The sequence below is a fragment of the Mchenga conophoros genome, linkage group LG3, assembly GCF_057382185.1.
Source record: "Mchenga conophoros isolate Kocher_MC1m ecotype Shallow Benthic linkage group LG3, M_conophoros_male_GT1.1, whole genome shotgun sequence".
Classification (NCBI taxonomy): domain Eukaryota; kingdom Metazoa; phylum Chordata; class Actinopteri; order Cichliformes; family Cichlidae; genus Mchenga; species Mchenga conophoros.
The window spans coordinates 65567137-65589057 of record NC_140528.1 but is presented as its reverse complement, the minus strand read 5'-3'; the positions used below and the strand labels follow the sequence as shown (position 1 = coordinate 65589057).

At 39.2% G+C, this 21921-nt stretch overlaps 1 protein-coding gene across 4 annotated transcripts; it reads left to right on the top strand.

The window, feature by feature from the left end:
• The first annotated feature begins 7 nt into the window (after window positions 1-7).
• Window positions 8-19815, top strand: LOC146580154 (uncharacterized). Of its 4 annotated transcripts, XM_085266754.1 has the most exons (8): window positions 8-383; window positions 608-688; window positions 4762-4980; window positions 16776-16851; window positions 17074-17153; window positions 17471-17571; window positions 18541-18696; window positions 18794-19815. In XM_085266754.1, exons 4-8 carry the CDS (start codon window positions 16820-16822, stop codon window positions 19271-19273), a joined length of 849 nt encoding a protein of 282 aa, XP_085122880.1. In that variant the 5' UTR covers window positions 8-383; window positions 608-688; window positions 4762-4980; window positions 16776-16819; the 3' UTR covers window positions 19274-19815. The 4 variants fall into 4 exon arrangements, with proteins under 4 accessions (XP_085122880.1, XP_085122879.1, XP_085122878.1 ...); XM_085266753.1 differs by lacking the exons at window positions 608-688; window positions 4762-4980 and having other exon boundaries at window positions 18794-19814; XM_085266752.1 differs by lacking the exons at window positions 608-688; window positions 4762-4980 and having other exon boundaries at window positions 16489-16851; window positions 18794-19810.
• Window positions 19816-21921: the final 2106 nt, after the last annotated feature.

The window sequence follows — 21921 nt, the reverse complement described above, 5'->3', positions numbered from 1 at the left end:
TGATCACCTCGTCGCTATCTGTCACCATCAACACACTCCACGAATCCCGTGGATGATTCACTTCCTTATATCTGTTTGAATCAGGTACCGAAGCAGTTACGTGCGTAATGAAGCTTCGGACGTCACTGGTCACGTGACTTTTGCCAAACGAAGCAAGCCTCGACACAGTGCTTCTGAACCAGTGTGTTGTTTTTTTCGACACACGCTCCGGAGCGTCAGCTTCAAGCGGGCCATCACTACCTGCAGGCTTCCAGCTTCAGTGACAGTGATGTGTCCAGTTTGGCAGGTGGAGAACTAATTCACTAAATATGGTGGATATAAGTGATTTTTTGCGTTGCCGAGGGGTCCCCGAAGATGTTATTTTATTAATGGAAGACCAGAAGGTGAGTAACAAAAAGCGAAATAGTTTGGTGTCTCCTATTTCTACAGGAAAACAGTTACGGTACAGTTACGGTTAGCATGCTTGTTAGCTTATAATGTTATATAGGAATGAACGTATTTCACGATGTTACAGTATACTAGGTGAATTGACGTTTTAACTGTTGTTGATCGCAGGATCATCCCAGATGGGTTCATTGCATTTTATTTTATTGTTCTACTATTTCAGAGTTTTTCAAGGCAGTTAAGCGGAGCTGTGTTACAGATGCTAGCCGCCTGCCAATATCACTGATATATTTGATGTGTACAAGTAAGTTACACTTAGTACAGCGGAGGGGAGAAACTGTAATGAATGTTTATGCGGATATTTCACTCAGAAAAATGGGTGGCGTTCATACACAGCCACCGACACAGCCCCGGTTGTTGTTCTGACGGTGGCCGACACAACTCAGAACGAATCCATTTCTTTAGCGAGTTGCGCTCATTACCCACATAAACAACATCCTCTGTTTGTAAGGTCTGCAGTATACATTCATTTAAATGTATTTACTAACCTGTGATAAAGAATAGAAAAGGGACACATGTTGAGCTGATGTCAGTTTCACAACAGGAAAGTTTATTCAGAAAAACTGTCTAACTGGGGCTCGGTCACTCAGGCACAGCTGGCTGCCGGTGTTCCAGATCTACTGGCGTTTAGATCAACTGGCGTTGGTCGAACAGATGTGTGGCAGTCTTGCGTTTCAGTAGCTCCTACCGACAAACCAGCAAAAAAACGCCAAATGTGTCATCTGTGACACTTGTGAGGTTGTCTCAAACACACTCCGTCAGTCTTGATGCTGTTGAACAACAAAATGTTTAAAAATGTGGCGAGTTTACCTGGTGATATCCTCATGCGCGACGCGATCGCGAAAACAGCAAACAAGTAACACCACGCCGATGTTGTTCACAGGACAGCAAGAGTAAACGATCGGGAGACTCTTGTCGTCGTTAATAAACCTCGCACGGTTTATTTCTCCGAATTCAGCGTTTTTGCTTCACAACTACAGCGTGCTGTTTACTTTGTGCACTAACATGGAGTCGAGTCAACCAGCGCCACCTCTGGCCAAGTGCCACAGCCTACAGCCAGATCAACCTGTGACACATCTGCACCACGTTTGAATTCGTGTCATGCACATTTGTACCTTTCAATTGTGTCTGTTTGTGCGTCATGCAAATAAACCTTTGAAATGAATGAAATGATATCATGTATTTATTATCAGCCTACATTTGTACAAAATGCCAAATGACATACACATAAGAATCACCATCCTGATATCAATACTTTTGCCCATACGAAAAATGTCGTGAACACACTAATATTTCACCAGTGTTGTAACATCACATGTCGTTAGCGTAGTCTGTCTGTGTCTTCCCTCTGCAAACAAACATGTTAGAGTTGGTTGTTATATACAGTCTGCATAAGTGTGGTCAATCTAATAAACATTTATAAGGAGATGGCAGTTACTGTGAATGTACAGCAGTTACACAGTGATTAGTAATAAACAGTCAGACAATGACTCTGACAATCTCATTCAATCTTGCAGATTGCACCTTCTGTGGAAAGTGATACCACACGGTGTGTGTGGACTTCCCCTGTGCAGAAGGCGACTACAAATGTTGTGGGTGCTAAATAAACAGAAAAAATTGATCCCTGTTGTCTTTGCTTACCGATTGTTTTTAGTGTTGACAATCCACATTGCTGGCATTGCATCTTTCAACATGTTTGTGGGTAGATTTGGATGTACCAGGGGTAAGTGCAGCCACTCAGCCTCTACTCAATGTGATCATAGCAGCAGGTGCAGATGTGTGTCACAAGTTAATCTAGTAGTGGCCTATGGTCATGTGTTAGTGGTGGGAACAGTCATATCCACTCACTCTCACTGGCTGTTTATTACTAATCACTGTGTAACTGCTGTGAATTCACAGTAACTGCCATCTCCTTATAAATGTTTATTAGATTGACCACACTTATGCAGACTGTATATAACAACCAACTCTAACATGTTTGTTTGCAGAGGGAAGACACAGACAGACTACGCTAACGACATGTGATGTTACAACACTGGTGAAATATTAGTGTGTTCACGACATTTTTCGTATGGGCAAAAGTATTGATATCAGGATGGTGATTCTTATGTGTATGTCATTTGGCATTTTGTACAAATGTAGGCTGATAATAAATACATGATATCATTTCATTCATTTCAAAGGTTTATTTGCATGACGCACAAACAGACACAATTGAAAGGTACAAATGTGCATGACACGAATTCAAACGTGGTGCAGATGTGTGTCACAGGTTGATCTGGCTGTAGGCTGTGGCACTTGGCCAGAGGTGGCGCTGGTTGACTCGACTCCATGTTAGTGCACAAAGTAAACTGCTCGCTGTAGTTGTGAAGCAAAAACGCTGAATTCGGAGAAATAAACCGTGCGAGGGGAACGATAACGACGACAAGAGTCTCCCGATCGTTTACTCTTGCTGTCCTGTGAACAACAACGGCGTGGTGTTACTTGTTTGCTGTTTTCGCGATCGCGTCACGCATGAGGATATCACCAGGTAAACTCGCCACATTTTTAAACATTTTGTTGTTCAACAGCATCAAGACTGACGGAGTGTGTTTGAGACAACCTCACAAGTGTCACAGGTGACACATTTGGCGTTTTTTTGCTGGTTTGTCGGTAGCAGCTCCTGAAACGCAAGACTGCCACACATCTGTTCGACCAACGCCAGTTGATCTAAACGCCAGTAGATCTGGAACACCGGCGGAGCTCACGGGCGCGTCACTGCAACCCCCCCTGGCTTCTGCTCCGCGGCTGCTGAGTGACCCCTCATCTGGGACTCTCCTCAGCTCTTCTCCAACCGACATCATGCCAGCGCATATTAGGAATGGCGTAGGCACTGATCGGTTTTCTATCGCCCATTTGCTGGGAGTAAGGGCACCCTCCGTTTGCGCGAGGTGCGCCTGCTGCTTGCGGCACAGGGAGGAGAGGGCGGGGCTGCGGGGGATTCTCTGGCGGGCTGGAGCAGCATCTAATAACCAACTCGCAAAATAAAACAAAATAATAACAAACACGAAAACTCTAGACATTATGATACAGACGTATAATCTGCAGAGATGTTTTATCATAATTCTATATGCGAAAAGTGAGCGCGAGAGCCCTCGGTGCACCTGCTTGCTGCTGTCAAAGTCAACTTAAAGTCAAAGTAAACTTTATTGTCATCTCCGCTATATACAGTCCAGTATATAGAGAGACGAGACGACGAGGCTCCAGTTACAGCAGTGCAAGTAAATAAACAACATATATAACAAGAGTAAGAAAATAAATATACACTTTGGGATTTGGGGTAAAGGGATCAATAACAATTTAAAATTTACAGTTTGATGATTTAAAGTCTCACACACATAACCCATCGAAAGGGGAGGGGGGCCGGCTGCTGCCAATTAGTGCACTGATGAGTTTTACTTTCATTTATTGAGAGTGCCTTTTCTAAATGAATTCACTATGCCATGTTTTAAATTCTCTGCTTTGAATAACATCACATAATAAATAAAAATTGTTGTGTTTTATTACTGAGAAATTTACTACCAGATGTGATCTTTACAGTTGTGTCATGTCTGAAGTCTAATGATAAATCTGAAAAATGTTGTTCATTTATAAACTTAGAATAAGATTAAACATTCTGTGTGCACATTTTGTCCTCTGGTTAGTTACATATGTAACACAGGTTGTTGTCTCCTAATCACACATTTTGATTGTATTCCTAGCTACACATTGATAAATTGTTTAGAGAAAATAAGATAAGATAAGATAAGATAAGATAGAACTTTATTAATCCCTCGGGTGGGTTCCTCTGAGAAATTCGATTTCCAAAAAAGCACAGCACCGACAGAAGTTACAGAGTTATACACACACACATATATATATAAATACAGAGACAATATAAATAAAATATACGAAGGGGATAAATAGAATAAATAGGAATAAAAATAAAAATACAAGTGAATTGCACATTTCAAGTATTGAGTCTATTGCACCGTTGACTATTTACAAAAGTATTGCACAAAAGGTATTGCACAGTGAGGTGAAGAGGCACTACAGCTTAGTTGTTCCCTCCTTTGTCCTCCTGTTTCCCCTCCCTCTCCCCTCCAGAGAGGAGTTAAACAGTTTGATGGCGTGTGGGACAAAGGAGTTTTTAAGTCTGTTAGTTCTTGTCTTTGGGAGAAGCAACCTGTCACTGAACAGACTCTTCTGGTTGTTAATGGCCGTGTGCAGAGGATGCCTGGCATTGTCCATAATGTCCATCAGTTTCTTTAATGTCCTTTTCTCTGCCACTGTCACCAGAGTGTCCAGCTTCATGCCGACCACAGAGCTAGCCCTCCTGATCAGTTTCTCCAGCCTGGATGAGTCCTTCTTTGCTGTGCTGCTCCCCCAGCACACCACAGCATAGAAAAGTACTCCAGCAACCACCGACTGGTAAAACATCCTCAGGAGCTTCCTGCAGATGTTAAAAGACCTCAGCCTCCTGAGGAAGTACAGTCGGCTTTGGGCTTTTTTATACAGGTACTCTGTGTTGCATGACCAGTCCAGTTTATTGTCCACCCACAGCCCGAGGTACTTGTACTTGTTGACCACCTCCACCTCCTCCCCCTCTATCTGAAAATGTTTCTTTTAGTAAAATTTAGTTATGTTTAATCAGTATCAATGTAAATAAAAACGTATTTCTTGGAAAGAAAAGCCAGCAAAACCAACTTCAATAAAATCCTGTAGATTTTTATTTATTCCTTAGGTCCTGCAAGTGAACACTGTCATGTAAAATGTGATCCTTTATTATAGATTATATACAAATGGTCCAAATGAAATATTGACTTAACAGTTAAATTAATACAGTAACTGAGTTAAAATGCAGATATTGTCATTATTGTTAGGTTGCTTATACAGTATCAGCAGGAGAACGCTTCATCACTTTGTTCTGCTGAGTTGGGAAATGCAGGAAAATCAGTTTTCTTTATTCTTCATTTGTACAAAAAAAATGATAAAGACAATATAAATATATTTAACTCTTAATCTGATTAAAGTTTAGCAGTTTGAAAGTTAATTTTTTTTTTAGGTTCAGTGTGATTCCAGAGGATCAGTATTTTACTCGGTTTAAGTTATTTAAAAGCATTGTTAACTTATTCACATGGATTGCGCTGAGGTAAACATTTTGTAGAAGAACTTCTATTTCCCCCAGTCCAAGTTATGATATGTGATATTCAAAGGAGCAGCTTCCAGAGCAAAGGGGCAGAAAGGTGTCTCTTTCTCAAGACGATTGAAGTTTACCAGGTTAGCCAAAACATCTGTTCTCCTTGGTCCCAAAGTCCCACTGCTCTGCTCATTTCCTGCTTGGCCACACCTGCTTTGATCTCTTCCTGACGTAGGTGGTGTTTTTCTTTGTAGAGTTGGATGTCTCAAGACCAAGACTGGTCTTGAGACCACTTTTACATGGTCTTGGTCTCGCTGTCTCGGTCTTAGTGGTCGGGAGATTTAGAGTCAACAGTATCCACGACACACAACATAATGTTCGATAATGTGTCATGCGCAAAAACATCAGCTCTAAGAGCCGTGCTTAGAGAGTGCTTTGTAGTGAATCAGAAGAACTGACTCCCATTGAGCGAGAGCCGGCTCCTCACTTAATTTCCTTTCGCTGATCAGCTCTCACACAGTGGCTCAACTATGCTCCAATCCCTCCATATTGTGGCCAACCACATGCGAGGATATGGGATAATATCATTATGTGAAAAACAGAGAGGGTGAGAGACACGACAGTCAAGTGGAGCATGCGTCTGTCCTCTCAGTAAGTGAGTGAGACAGTAGACAGCGGTGAAGAGGAGTGCATCGCAAAAACACATAAATATGCCTGACACCTGTAAACGAAGCAGCATCTGGCTGCAGTTTAAAGACTTTTTTGTCTCGGTCTTGGTCTCATCTCAACTTTGTCTTGGTCTTGACTCGGTCTGTCTTGGTCTTGGTCTTGTCTTGGTCTCGATACCCTCTGGTCTTGGTATTGTCTTTGTCTTGGTTTAGGCGGTCTTGAATACAAGTCTACCTCTTTGCCCCATCACCAGGTTGCTCACCTGGGCCTTTAGTCTCAGATGTCCACTGGAAACTACCTATTAACTAGAACTGTTTGTATCAGTGTTTGTTATGTAACCAGAACAATGTTTGGTTTGGTCTTTTGCTTCTTTACATTCTGGTTTTTGTGCCAAATGAAGGCTAGGAGTGGATTCATAAGTCCTGTTGTACAAACATTCATATTAAATATTTTCAACACCCAGTTTGACGCACATTTAGAACACTGCAGTGGCAAAATTAACACAATAATCCTCCCACAGTAATAACTCCAGGTCATAATGGTGGAAACACAGTGCCACTGATCAGATCAACTTTGACTGTTTACCAAAGAAAAAGTGATAAAACCCATAAATCATCACATGAATAAATAAACCTGGAGCCTTAGCAGCAATAACACTCTGATTGTATCATGTAATATCATATGGACTGATCTGCAGTCATATGACTTCTTGTAACTGCTGGAGAGAAACTGAAATTGAAAAAGTGCAGAACCAGAATTGCAGTACCATGATAAATGATCTTAATGTTGTACCACCAAATACACATTTGGGGTAATTATCCAGTATTCGCTGGGATGGTGTATTGCCATTTCTGGGTAGCTAAGTGGGGTTGCTTTGGCGTAGCAATTTCTTCATTTTGCTCTGCCGTGCCTATTGAGAAACCTGACACATACTAACAGTGATCAGCCGAGAGCGATATGTTTAGCCGCATGTTCTCCTTAAATTGCTGGCTGTCTGAGTGGTGTCCAAAAAATTATGTACAGGTATTACTCGGTGTTGATTCATTTAAACAATCATAATTATCCTGCAGTAATAAAGTTTCTGTAAGGCTGAGTAAATCAATTTGTTGATCAATTATCTGGAAGACAGATACTATGGTTTATTAATCCACATTTTACTGTTTTACTATTTGGTGTAGATGTGGGTACTGTATTGTTCTTTATTTGTGATTTGTCATGTTTAAGTCTGTTTTTGGCTGGTTTATAGTATGTTTTTGTCTGTTTGGGAGCTGACACAGTCTCTAAAGGGATAGGGTTTTGGGGGAATGGGGGGGGGGATAACAGGAGGACAGAAGCTGCAGAGAGGCGTGTAAGACTTCAACTCTGCTTCCTGGTCCCAACTCTGGATAGTGATATTTTGGGGAGATTTAATAGATTAGGCCAGATTTCTAGAAATGAGAGCTGCTCCATCCAAAGTGGGATGGATGCTGTCTGTCCTAACAAGACCAGGTTTCCTCCAGAAGGTTTTCCAATTACCTATAAACTAACTATCAGCACCACAGGCCTTCAAGCTGGCAGCAGTTAACCCGTTACTTCAAAAGCCATTTCTTGACCCAGTGGTCTTAGCTAATTATAGGCCTTCCTTCCTTTCATATTAAAAATTCTTGAAAGAATAGTTATCAAACAGATAACAGATCTTAATGTCAAAGTCACGTTAGGTCACAGAATGTCTGCTATTGCTAAGATTCATGTTCATGCTCATGTTTAGACTTTTTTCAACGTTTATGTTTGCATGTTCCTGTTATATACTATACTGTTGATGGACATCTGTTGTTGACACAAAAAAAGATTTGTTTTGATCAGACACTGGCAAGATTAATATTTCTTTTGGAATAAGCCACATGCAACCAAATAGATCAGGGTGAAAAGCCCCCAAAAAGTAACAACTTTTCTCTTTTCTTTTCTAACTATAGGGAATGTTCTCTGAATTCCTATTACTTCATGTTCATGTCCCCAAAGAAATTGTGAGAAAACTGACTTTATTCTCACACCCAGAATCTGTGGATGAGCTAAAAGACATTATAAAAGAAAAGTTAAAACTTGACTATGACTTTAGCTTATCATACGAAGACCCAGACTTTGACAGGCAGCTTTGTTCACTTCTAGATATTGAGGAGCTTCTTCAGAAAGCTGTTGTAAAAGTTGGTAGACCAGATAGTGGAACTATCACCACTATCTGGTCTACCCCATACCATGACTCCAGACAGGGTTGAAAGATGGCCTCAGGATTTCCCAGTTCCTACATTTTCCTATGAGATAGAACTCGTACTTGGTGAGGGTGATGTTGCTTATGAGAGAAAAGGAAAGGCTCTCAAGTTGTTTAGGGAACAAAAGCATGACATTCCTGAAATTCTTGCAGCTAAAATGCATAGTTTCAATGCATACCCCAGTGATCGGTGGTAGCTGAAGCTCTTGTCACTAAGCATTCTTGTCTAAAGGAGCCTGAATCACAGACAGGTCGGCATGGGTGCAAAAATAGGACATTTAAGATGGGGAACTATCATGCTAAATTGAGTCGGATTTAATCTGTAAACCTAAAAGTTCAAATAAAGGCTAAGCATGTAAATGAAGTTCACCACAATGCCCATTATTCAGTGTAGAAATGAATCTCCTTATTAAAAGCATGATTTCAAATGTTGTTCAGATGAATACTGGAAACTGCCTAAGACACCCTCATCAGTTTGATATGTAACCAGAACAATGTTTGTTTAGTTTATTTTTTTTGCTGCTTCACATCCGGCTTGTGCCAAATGATGGCTATGCGTGAATTCATCAGTGCTGTTGTATAACCATATAAAAAAATAAGACATTTTAACATCCAGTTTGATTCACATTCAGAAAACCACAATGGTGAAAGCAACACAACAAGCCCACAAAATCTCCAAGTAAATCACCCAGTCTCTGATCTGTAGATCAGGTACTTTCCTCAACTTGACTATGTGGTGCAAGGTTCCAAAAGTAGTGTGATAAAACCAATAAAGTCATAAAATAAATAAATAAACCTTGACTCTCTGCAGCACTAAGAGGGATTAACTAAAATAAAAGTGTATAAAATAATGACGACTTCTAATCTGTAGTCACATGACTTCGCATAACTGCTGGGTTGGAATCAAAAGTAACAAAGAATAAATAGAAAAAATCTTAGGGGCATTCCCAGGTGTGTGCAGAGGGTGTTTACTGTTCAAACAGGTGAAAGATTAACTGATGAAATCCAAATGAACTGATTGTCAACAATCCCAGGAAAACTGAAAGGACAGGGGAAGGAGAGGGAAAAAAGAGGGACTGGGAATCTGCTGACAGAAAGAGAAGTGAGGTGAGGCAGATGGGGGTGTGCAGTGAGGAAAGAATTTGGCAGGTTGACGCAGCCTGGTGAAGCATTAGCACCATAACACCAATGCCAGCACACAGAAAACTGTCAATGGAAAACCCAATAAAGATCACAGCACAATGGCAAGATGAGAAGATTCAACAGAGAGATAAGCCTTCAAATTTGTCTGAAGATTATGTGGTTTTGCTAATGTTTTAATAGTAACCTGCAACACACCCAGTGAGCGTGATTCAAAGTGGATTTAATAAACACACTGCAATGTGGAGAGAAACATCCCAGCCAAAACACTAGGATCATCTCTGCCCATGGCTGCCACCCTGAACTCTTTTGTACACACACAGACAAATACGTTACATGTTGGCCCATGTCACGGGAGGCTGTACCTTCATTATTCATTATTTTTTGTGTAGTTTTTATTGAAGTCTAATGTCTGCCTTGGTTCATTATTTGGTTCTAGGAGTCATCACATTCTCAGTTTTCAAATTTACAGGCCGTAAAAGAACCTCAGTATTTTCACCCTGAAGAACAAAGAGTAAAAAGTGTTCTTTCATCAAAAGCTGAACGATGAGTTCACTGCATTCAAATCACCCCTTTCTGAAGTTCTGGGGGTAAAAGGGGGTTTAATTTTGTACTAGCAAGATGTACCTAATGAAATGTCTGGTGAGTGAATGTGTCTTTCTTAAGAGCTCAGCTCACACATTGGTGTACAAGCCCCACCTTGTGGAAGTAGGAAAATAACTTTTTTTTTGGTACTCCGTTAACTAAACAAAAGGTTGATTCTCTTCATGTGTATGTAATGTTTTTAGTGGGAGAAATGTTTTATCATTCATCCAAGTGATTTATCCAGTCTAAAGACTGAAGGCTGAATAAGTCAATAAGATAAAAATGAAAGTTCACTGCAAAAAGTGGCATCAGAATTCAACTGTTTGAATCATAATCAAAGGAAACTGAGAAGAGTAATAACAGAATTCCCTCATTCAGAGGATTTTAAATGAATCTTACAGCTTTTAGTGTTACCAACAGTGAGGACAGGTGTCACAAGTTAATCTGGCTGTGTAATAAACAGATAAGATGATCAGTGTTGTCTTTGCTTAATGACTGGTTTTAGTCTTGACAATCCACATTGCTGGCATTTCATCTTTTAACATGTTTGTGGGTAGATTTGAATGCACCAGATGTAAGTGCAGCCACTCAGCCTCTACTCAATGTGGTCATAGAAGCAGGTGCAAATGTGTCACAAGTTAATCTAGTAGTACGCTATGGCATACAGTGGGGCAAAAAAAGTATTTAGTCAGCCACCGATTGTGCAAGTTCCCCCACCTAAAATGATGACAGAGGTCAGTAATTTGCACCAGAGGTACACTTCAACTGTGAGAGACAGAATGTGAAAAAAAAAATCCATGAATCCACATGTTAGGATTTGTAAAGAATTTATTCGTAAATCAGGGTGGAAAATAAGTATTTGGTCAATAACATAAATACAACTCAATACTTTGTAACATAACCTTTGTTGGCAATAACAGAGGTCAAACGTTTACTATAGGTCTTTACCAGGTTTGCACACACAGTAGCTGGTATTTTGGCCCATTCCTCCATGCAGATCTTCTCGAGAGCAGTGATGTTTTGGGGCTGTCGCCGAGCAACACGGACTTTCAACTCCCGCCACAGATTTTCTATGGGGTTGAGGTCTGGAGACTGGCTAGGCCACTCCAGGACTTTCAAATGCTTCTTACGGAGCCACTCCTTTGTTGCCCGGGCGGTGTGTTTTGGATCATTGTCATGTTGGAAGACCCAGCCTCGTTTCATCTTCAAAGTTCTCACTGATGGAAGGAGGTTTTGGCTCAAAATCTCACGATACATGGCCCCATTCATTCTGTCCTTAACACGGATCAGTCGTCCTGTCCCCTTGGCAGAAAAACAGCCCCATAGCATGATGTTTCCACCCCCATGCGTCACAGTAGGTATGGTGTTCTTGGGATGCAACTCAGTATTCTTCTTCCTCCAAACACGACGAGTTGAGTTTATACCAAAAAGTTCTACTTTGGTTTCATCTGACCACATGACATTCTCCCAATCCTCTGCTGTATCATCCATGTGCTCTCTGGCAAACTTCAGACGGGCCTGGACATGCACTGGCTTCAGCAGCGGAACACGTCTGGCACTGCGGGATTTGATTCCCTGCCGTTGTAGTGTGTTACTGATGGTGACCTTTGTTACTTTGGTCCCAGCTCTCTGCAGGTCATTCACCAGGTCCCCCCGTGTGGTTCTGGGATCTTTGCTCACCGTTCTCATGATCATTTTGACCCCACGGGATGAGATCTTGCGTGGAGCCCCAGATCGAGGGAGATTATCAGTGGTCTTGTATGTCTTCCATTTTCTGATGATTGCTCCCACAGTTGATTTTTTCACACCAAGCTGCTTGCCTATTGTAGATTCACTCTTCCCAGTCTGGTGCAGGTCTACAATACTTTTCCTGGTGTCCTTCGAAAGCTCTTTGGTCTTGGCCATGGCGGTGTTTGGAGTCTGACTGTTTGAGGCTGTGGACAGGTGTCTTTTATACAGATGATGAGTTCAAACAGGTGCCATTCATACAGGTAACGAGTGGGGGACAGAAAAGCTTCTTACAGAAGACGTTACAGGTCTGTGAGAGCCAGAGATTTTCCTTGTTTGAGGTGACCAAATACTTATTTTCCACCCTAATTTACGAATAAATTCTTTACAAATCCTACCATGTGGATTCATGGATTTTTTTTTTCACATTCTGTCTCTCACAGTTGAAGTGTACCTCTGGTGCAAATTACTGACCTCTGTCATCATTTTAAGTGGGGGAACTTGCACAATCGGTGGCTGACTAAATACTTTTTTGCCCCACTGTAGGTGGCAGTAGTGGACTGAGCTCCATTTGAGACTGCTCCAGCTGCTATGTGATAGTCAGTGAACCTGCTACAAATTGAAGATCATATGCAAATTTTGGAAATTAAATCATGAATCATCCTAACTTCGATTTAAAACAAAAGATTTCCAACTCTCCTCCAGACTCGATAACACACGACAAACCAACTGACACACCTAAGTCACTCACGTTCTTAAATCCACTCACTCTCACAAGCTCTACTAAATCACAAAGGCGCTTGTTTATTACTAATCACTGTGTAACTGCTGTAAATTCACGAGCTTCTGTCTTCTCTATTGTAACTTGTAGCACATAAATCTTATAAGTTAAATTGCCTCGGCAATATAAACCTGTAATGTATATATCAAATATTGCACCTCCAAATAGTACGTCTCCATGTAGTGTCCAGGATGTGGATCCACTGTGATGAGAGAGAATGGGTCAGATTTGAATGTCCTTTTTAAAGTGTGCACAGCAGTAAAAGGACAGCCATTTGAATTCTGCTGGCAGTGTTTGAGGGAGTGGAAGGGTGCACGGCCTCGGAAAGACCGCTGTGAAAATGATGACTGCTCAAACCCGTCACTAGAAACACTAAAAAAATGCTTGTGCAGATATCACATGGTATGGGTATGGAGTCCATGTGTGTGTGCCTCTCTGTCCGTGTCTGTCCCACCTGTGGTTTGCAGCAATTAGGAATGCCCATGTACATGTTTGTTAACCAGTTGCATTGCCCCCAGACAGACCTCTATACCTGTTTGGAAGAAGAAATGATTGGAAAGAAACAGGCCGTTAAGTTTCACCTACTTTGTATTGAGAGTGCCTTTTCTAAATGTACAGTAAGTGTCAGCATGCTGTGTTTTAAACTCTCTGCTTTAATAACATCACATTATAAATTTACTAACAGATGTGATCTATACAGCTGTCTTATGTCTGAAGTCCAGTGATAAATCTACATAAATCTAATGTCATCCATTTAAAAAATTTAGAATAAGGTTAAATTGTCTCCTTATCACACATTTTGTTTGTATTCCTAGCTACATGATAATAAATTGTTTAGAGCAAATGTTTGTTTTAGTAAATTGTAGTTATATTTAATCAACGTCAATGTTTAAATGTAAATAAAAATGTATCTGTGGGGGAAGAAAAGCCAGCAAAATCCTGTACAATAAAATATTGTGGATTTTTATTTATTTCTTATATCCTGTAAGTGAACACTGTCATATAAAATATGATCCTTCATTAAACATTATATAAAAAATGTTATAAATGAAATATTTATGTGACAGTAAATAAATACAGTAACTGATTTAAAAGGCAGATATTTTCATTGTTATTAAATTGCAGTATCGGTAGGAGAAAGCTTCATTACTTTGTGCTGCTGAGTTGGGAAATGCAGGAAAACCAGTTTTCATTATTTGTTTTTCATTTGATAATAGACTACATTTAACTACATTAACTCTTAATCTGATTAAAGTTCAGCTGTTTAAATGTTAACGTGAATTTCTAGTCTTAGTGTGATCCCAGAATGACTATAGTTTTTACTCTGCTTAAATCATTTAAAATCATTGTTAACGTATTCACATGTAGATCACTGCATGAATTGCACTGAGGTAAACATTTTATAGAAGAACTTATGTTTCCCAAAATCCAAGTTATGATATATGATATATAATACACATGTCAAAAGAGCAGGTCTGAGATTCTGATATGAAGCTAAACTCTAAATCACTGCCATCAGCACCTGATTATGGTGCCACAGATAGCAGCCATCGTGCAGAGTCAGTGGGCAGCTGCTGAGTAGATATTCCAAGAGCAAAGGAGCAGAAAGGAGTTTCACTCTTTCTCAAGATGATAAAGGTTTACCAGGTTAGCCAAAACATCTACTCTCCTTGCCACCACAGTCCCACTGCTCTGCTCATTCCGTTTGGCCACACCTGCTTCGACCTCTTCCTGAAGTAGGTGGTGTTCCTTTTTGCCCCAGGCCTCTAGGCCCATCATCAGGTTGCTCAAGCCATCTTAGACCATTTGTCTCAGATGACCATGATGAAGGCCTATGATTCCATGATAAGCTTATACTGTAAACTTATGTGCTTGTATTCCCAGCATGAATGCTCTCCTTTTACCTTTAATGCTGGTTAAGTGATACATTATGAAGAACATTACCTGCATTGCTTTGGTTACCAGCAGCAGAAAATGTATCACAGAAAATACGCACTAAGATCTAAATATGGAACCCAAGATGATCTGTAAATGATAGAGTTCAACTACAGCTGAAACATGTAAACGATGCTCATCATAATGCCTCGTAGCTAAGTGTAGAAGTAAATCTGGTTTTACAACACGATTTCAAAGACTGTCATTAAGCTGCACACTGGAAACTACCTACTAACGAGAACTGTTTGTATCAGTGTTTGTTTTGTAACCAGAACAATGTTTGGTTTGGTTTTTTGCTTCTTTACATCCTGGTTGTTGTGCCAAATGAAGGCTAGGAGTGGATTCAGCAGTCCTATTTTACAAACATTCAGATGAAAACTTTTAACAATCAGTTTGATTCACACTCAGAATATTGCAGTAACGCAACAATCCCCCCAACTCTCCAAATAAAATAATAAATCCAGGTCATAATGCTAGAAACACAGCACGACTGGTCAGATCAACTTTGACTATATGGTGCAAGCCTATAAAAGATAGTTATAAAATATAATCAATTAAATAAATAAACCTCAACTCTCAGCAGCAGTAATACATGTATTATATAAAGTAAAATCATATAAGTCCTGATCTGCAGTCGTATGACTTCTTAAAGCTGCTGGGGAGAAACTGAAAGTGACAAAAAACAAATGAAACAAAAATATATTGGTGACGTTCAGAGACCTGGTGTGTGCAGATGTCAGTTTCTGTGTTTACTGCTCAAACCTGAGAAGGATAACTGGTGGGATTCAAATGAACAGAGTGTGAATAATTCTGGGAAAACTGAACCTTTAAATTTGGCCAGGGGGAGATCTTCTAAATTCACTTATTTTCTCAATGTTTGTGCAGATAATGAATGGCTTTACTGTGATGTAATTCATGAACCGACCAGTTAAAGAAGTCACCAAATTTTCAAGACCTTTCCACACATTTTCAGTTCACTTCCGGGAATGTGAGTTCTCAAAAGCTTCAGCTTCTTCTTTTGGAGTAACAAGAGGGCCCATCAGCACCACTGGTCAGGGATGAGCTGCTGCCCCAAGTGGAAGATTTCCAGTATCCCTAGGACCAGTTCATGAGCGATGGGGGAGTGGAGCCAGAGACTGACAGGCAGTTTGGTCCTTTATTAGTTTGGTGTGGTGAAGAGAGCTGAGTGTAAAAGTGAAGCTGATGATTTACAGGTTGATCTATGTTCTTCCACTCACCCGTGGTCACCAGCTTTGGGTAGTGACTGAAGAAATGAGACTGTGGATACAAGCAGCAGAGTTTCTTCTTAAGAGTGAGGGCTCTGCCTTAGAGATTATTATTGCAGAATATTATTGCCAAATTTCATCTATGCATTTGAACAAAACATTTGATGTAAGTCTGTGGATTTTTCTTCCTTCCTGCCGTCATTATCTATCTATCTATCTATCTATCTATCTATCTATCTATCTATCTATCTATCTATCTATCTATCTATCTATCTATCTATCTATCTATCTATCTATCTATCTATCGATATAGGGGTGGGGAGACGTGATTAGGAAGTGACACATTCAAAGTTCACTAAAAGCTGAAACGTACTTAATCATTATGCGGCACTGCAGTGCAACTAAGAATTAATTCAACAACAACCAATGTGATTTTTTTACCTTGTCTTAAATGTAATAAATTTTTAAACTTCATCAATTAATTAATTAATTAATTTTATTTTTTAATTTTTTGCTGAGCGATCATGATGGGTCTTCTGGACCAAAGTCTGATTTTTATTTTTATTTTTTGTCCCAGTCCAGCCCTGTGTGAACCAAATATCGTTGTTGTAAACTCAGGCAATCAGCCTAAACTGGAGTTTCTTCACACCTTCAGAGGCATTACCCTGAAACACACGCCCGAATAGAGAGAGAGAGGGAGGAGTATCGTTGCTTACATTCACAGCGGACCAAAGCGACTCTCAGTCCATCGCTGGATATTATTCTGTGAACAGAGACAGTAAAAGCCAAGCCAGATGTTCAACCCGGCCTTATGCGAGCGTTCAGATATTTTACTGAGACGAAGGTTTGCTTCCATCTTGCTAGATGACTGTCACCCTTACACGGAGTTTCTCGTGGACACAGCGACGATGGCCCCAGCATTCCCGCCTCCGCGACACAGGTAACACTGTGGTTCAGTCACTGTTGTGTGTGTGTGTGTTTCATCTGCTGCTCTGATTTCACTGACTTTTTCTATTGTTTTAAACTTCGCGCTGATCACAAACTTTATGTTAAGAAGAAACTGTGTGCGACTATCTGCCTCCAGCGAAATTATGTCTCTTTGAAGTGAAACCGAAAGTGTTCATTTTAATCTGTTTTTTGTTTTGTTTTTCACGCCCTCAAGCGTGCCAACAAAACAGGAGAAGTGTTACGACCCTCGCGACAAGACACTTAAGTTTGTCGATGGAGAAGATGATTTGGACTGTAAGTAGGCCTGTTACCTGAGCACTTTTTAAAGTGACATCGAACAGACATACATACATACATACATACATATATATATATATATATATATATATATATATATATATATATATATATATATATATATATATATATATATATATATATATATATGTATATATATATATATATATATATATATATATATATATATGTATATATATATATATATTATATTAAAATATTTTTACCTGCGTTGACACTAAAGTTAAACAAAACGCATTAGCATTCATTTATGTTTGACACTGATTTTTTTGCTTGTGTGTGATTGTTCTCAGTCTTGTGTGAAGACTTCAAATCTCGCAGAGCTCAGATGTCCTGTGGTCACGCTGTGACCCCGACCTCTCTCACCAACTGGTGTCGCAAGTTGTTGGACCAGGTAGGCCACTAAAGGTTGGCTTTGCTAAAATAAACAAGCAGACATATATAAATAAATAACAGCGTCATGCAGGGTTGTGTTGATTTTTAACAGGATTTTTATGTTATGTCAACGTGAATAAATAAAGAAAAATGAAAACAGTGCCCAATATGTCATTAGTTTTTGTGGTTGTGAATTGGATTGTAATGTTTACTGTCATGTAGATGAGAAAGAAGCTACGCTGACTTAAATCAACACAGAGCAGCACACTGCTCTGTAAATTCATGAACTTCTCTTAGCAGAAACCTGCTGTGCTCTCAAGGAAATAAATCAAACAGTCAGAAATGTTCAGCTTCTGTCTTCTCTATTGTAACTTGTACTTGTGCATGTTGGCTGACTGATCTGCCCTCTGTGAGGCCTCAGTGTAGCTTTGAATTACACCTGTACTGTTATAGCTGTGATCATTTCAGTGTTTCTATAGAGTAAAGAACATAAATAGCTTTCAGACAAAATATAGCAACACAACTCTGTGTTTCATCAAATTTGTACATAATTTGTACATATAGCAATACAGTTGTGATGTATGATGAAATATTTGAGTGTTTGTAGTTTTAACCCTTTCATGCATAGTGGCCAGTTATTCAAAGGCTGTTTTTTTGTATTTGTGTCAGTGTTGATGGTATACTTGCACATATACCACTACATTGGACACTGATGTGTCACTTCATACTCAATTCATAAGTCAATACGTGTATTGAGTTTAAAAAACTCTTTCGAAAAAGAAAATGTTTGAAAAAAATGAAGGTCAAAAATCTTTTTTTCATGCCTGAAGATGAATAAAAATATTTAAGAAAAAAAATCCAGATTCAGGTTGTCATAATTCATGCATGAAAGGGTTAATAACCTACTGAAAAAAACTCATCGAATTGTTTAGTGTTTTGTTTCCAACATGCGAGTCTATTAATTCTCACCTCTCCATATTTAATAAAGGGTGAAACCAGGTTTGTGTGTGGTGGGTCTGGTTGTAGTGCTGAGTGGACTTTTGCAGAGGTTTGTAAAATGGCTCTTCTGGACCCTCAAGAAAAGACGTATTTCAGAAAAAACATGGAATTTAACATTGCCAGGCAGACACTTACTACTAAGTTGGTAAGTGTTTCATCAATATATTATATATACTGTGAATATAGACTTGATAGACATTTTGCTATATATCAAATATTGTCCCACCTCTGTCTCCATGTAGTGTCCTGGCTGCAGATCCACTGTGACGAGAGCAAATGAATCAGATTTGAATGTCCTCTGTAAAGTGTGCACAGCAGTAAAAGGATGGCCCTTTGAATTCTGCTGGCAGTGTTTGAGGGAATGGAAGGGTCCACGGCCTCGGAAAGACCGCTGTGAAAATGATGACTGCTGTAACGAGTCACTAGAAACACTAAAAAAATGCCCAGATATCACATTAAATCGGTATGTGTATGACGATGAGTATGAGTCCGAGTATGGAGATGAGTATGAGTATGGAATCCGTGTGTGTCCCTCAGTGCGTGCCTGTCCAACCTGTGGTTTGCTGTTGCAGCACAGCAAGAAGGGTTGCCCATCAGTTTTTTGCCCTCGATGTAATGGGACATTTTGTTTTGTATGTCTTAAGCACTCAAGTACATGTTGGGGGATCAGGTGCACTCCTGCCCCCAGACAGACCTCTATACCTGTTTGGAAGAAGAAATAATGGGAAAGACACAAGGCTGATATGTTTCACTTTCTTTGTATTGAGAGCGTCTTTTCTAAATGTAAATGGCACTATGCTGTGTTTTAAATTCTCTCCTTTAATAACATCACTTTATGAATAAAAATTGTGTTTTATTAGTGAGACATTTAATATCAAATGTGTTCTTTACAGCTCTCATGTCTGAAGTCCAATGATAAACCTGCATAAATCTAATGTCATTCATTAAAAAAACTTTAGAATAAGGTTAAACATTCTGTGTGTGCACATGCTGTCCTCTGGTTAGTTACATGTATAACATATATTGTCTCCTTATCACACATGTTGTTTGTATTTCAAGCTACATGACGATAAATTGTTTAGAGAAAAGGTTTCTTTTAGAAAAATTTAGTTATGTTTAATCAATGTCACTACTTAAACACTACTAAAATGTAAATAAAGATTTATTTGTGGTAAAGAAAAGCCAGAAAACTCCTGTGGATTTTTATTTATTCCTTAGTTCTTGTAAGTGAACACTGTCATCTAAAAATAAGATCCTTCATTATACATTATATAAAATGTGGTACAAATGAAATATTGACTTTATTGCTAAAATAATTCAGTATCAAAATACAGATAATTTCATTATTGTTAGGTTAGGTTACTCATACAGTCTCAGCAGGAGAAAGCTTCAGCACTTTATGCTGTTGAGTTGGGAAATGCAGGAAAACTATTTTTTGTTTTTCATTTGTACCAAAAAATGTGATAATGGACTAAATAAAATTACTTGACTCTTAATCTGATTAAAGTTTAGCTGTTTGACGGTTAACCTAAATTTCTAGTTTCAGAATGATTGTATGATTTTTACTCTGCTTAAATCATTTAAAATCATTGTTAATGTATTCACATGTAAATCACAGCAAGAATTGCACTGAGGTAAATATTTTACAGAAGAACTTCTGTTTCCTCAAATCCACATTATGATATATGATATATAACACACATCTCAGAAAAGCAGGTCTTAGATAGTGATATGAAGCTAAACTCTCAACCACTGCCTTCAGCACCTGGTCGTTGTGCCACAGAAAATAGTGTATTACAGAAAATACGCACTAAGATTTAAATATGGAACCCAAGATGATCTGTAAATGAAAGAGTTCAACTACAGCTAAAACATGTAAGTGATGCTCATCATAATGCCTCGTAGCTAAGTGTAGAAGTAAATCTGGTTTTACAACATGCTTTCACGGTCATTGAGCTGCAAATTGGAAACTACCTACTAACGAGAACTGTTTGTATCAGTGTTTGTTATGTAACCAGAACAATGCTTGGTTTGGTTTTTGCTTCTTTACATCCTGGTTGTTGTGCCAAATGGTGGCCCTGAGTGGATTCATCAGTCCTATTTTACAAACATTCATATTAAATAATTCTAACATGCATATTCAGAACACTGTAGAAGTAACACAATAATCCCCAAAACTCTCCAAATAAAATAATGAATCCAGGTCATAATGCTAGAAACACAGCGTCACCGGTCAGATCAACTTTGACTTCATGGCGGTAGTTTACTAAATATAAAGTGATAAAACCCATAAATCATCACATAAATAAATCTCCACTCGCAGCAGCACTAAGACTCTCATTATATAAAGTAAAACCATAGAAGTGCAGTCGTATGACTTCTTGTAACTCTTGGAAAGAAAATGAAAATGACAAAAACAAAGTAAAACAGTCTTGGGGACGTTCCCTGGTGTGTGCAGAGGTCCGTGTCTGTGTTTACTGATCAAATTTGAGAAGGATAACAGGTGGGATCCAAATGAACAGAGTGCAGATAATTCTATGAAAACCGAAGCTTTAAATTTGTCTGAAGATGATGTGGTTTCACTTTGAAAGCAATAAAAGCTTGACTTCTACAGTTTAGCATGTTGTTGCTTGCAGGGCAAGATCTTCTAAATTCACAATTTTTCTCTCGACGTTTGTGCAGGTAATGAACGGCTTCACTGTGATGTGAGTCATGCACCAATTACACCGTTTGACCAGTTAAAGAAGTTAACTTTTTTTTAAAGATTCTTCCACACATTTTCACTTCACTTCAGGGACTGTGAGGCATCAAAAGCTTCAGCTTCTTCTTTTGGTGTAACAAGACAAGCTTTTTTCATCGCTCACTCATTTTCAGCTAATGAAGCTGAGTGTGAAGAAACTGGGAGGAGAATCAGCACCTAAAGTCTGGCCATGGTTCCAGCTGAAATGGGTGGAGCGCCCATCAGCACTACTTTTCGGGGATGAACTGCTGCCCTGATTGGAAGATATCAAGTATTTTGAGGGCATGTATAATAAGTGATGGGAGAGTGGAGCAAGAAATGGACAGGCAGTTTGGTCCTTTATTGGTTTGGTGTGGTGAAAAGAGCAAAGGGTAAAAATAATTAAGATTATAACTAGAAACTCAAATTAAAGATCATAACAAAATACTTAAATGTGGCCTGATGTATTTGAGTAAAATATTGGCCTGAATTGTCCAAGCTCCAACGCCAGGATTTGAACAAGTTAGCAACACCTCATTTGATATAAGCTTGTAGATTTTTCTTTCTTCCTGCCTTGACGTTACTTAGAGCCCAGCAGATAAGTAAAAATCATCATGTAAAATATGATCTCTTATTTAAATTTGTTATCGG

Bases quoted from the DNA above. Each gene is read 5' to 3' on its own strand.
- LOC146580154 (XM_085266752.1), top strand. From the start codon at position 16,706: ATGTTCAACCCGGCCTTATGCGAGCGTTCAGATATTTTACTGAGACGA. The intron at 17,154-17,470 runs GTAAGTAGGCCT...GATTGTTCTCAG, and splicing joins TGGAGAAGATGATTTGGACT to TCTTGTGTGAAGACTTCAAA. The intron at 17,572-18,540 runs GTAGGCCACTAA...TATTTAATAAAG, and splicing joins GTCGCAAGTTGTTGGACCAG to GGTGAAACCAGGTTTGTGTG.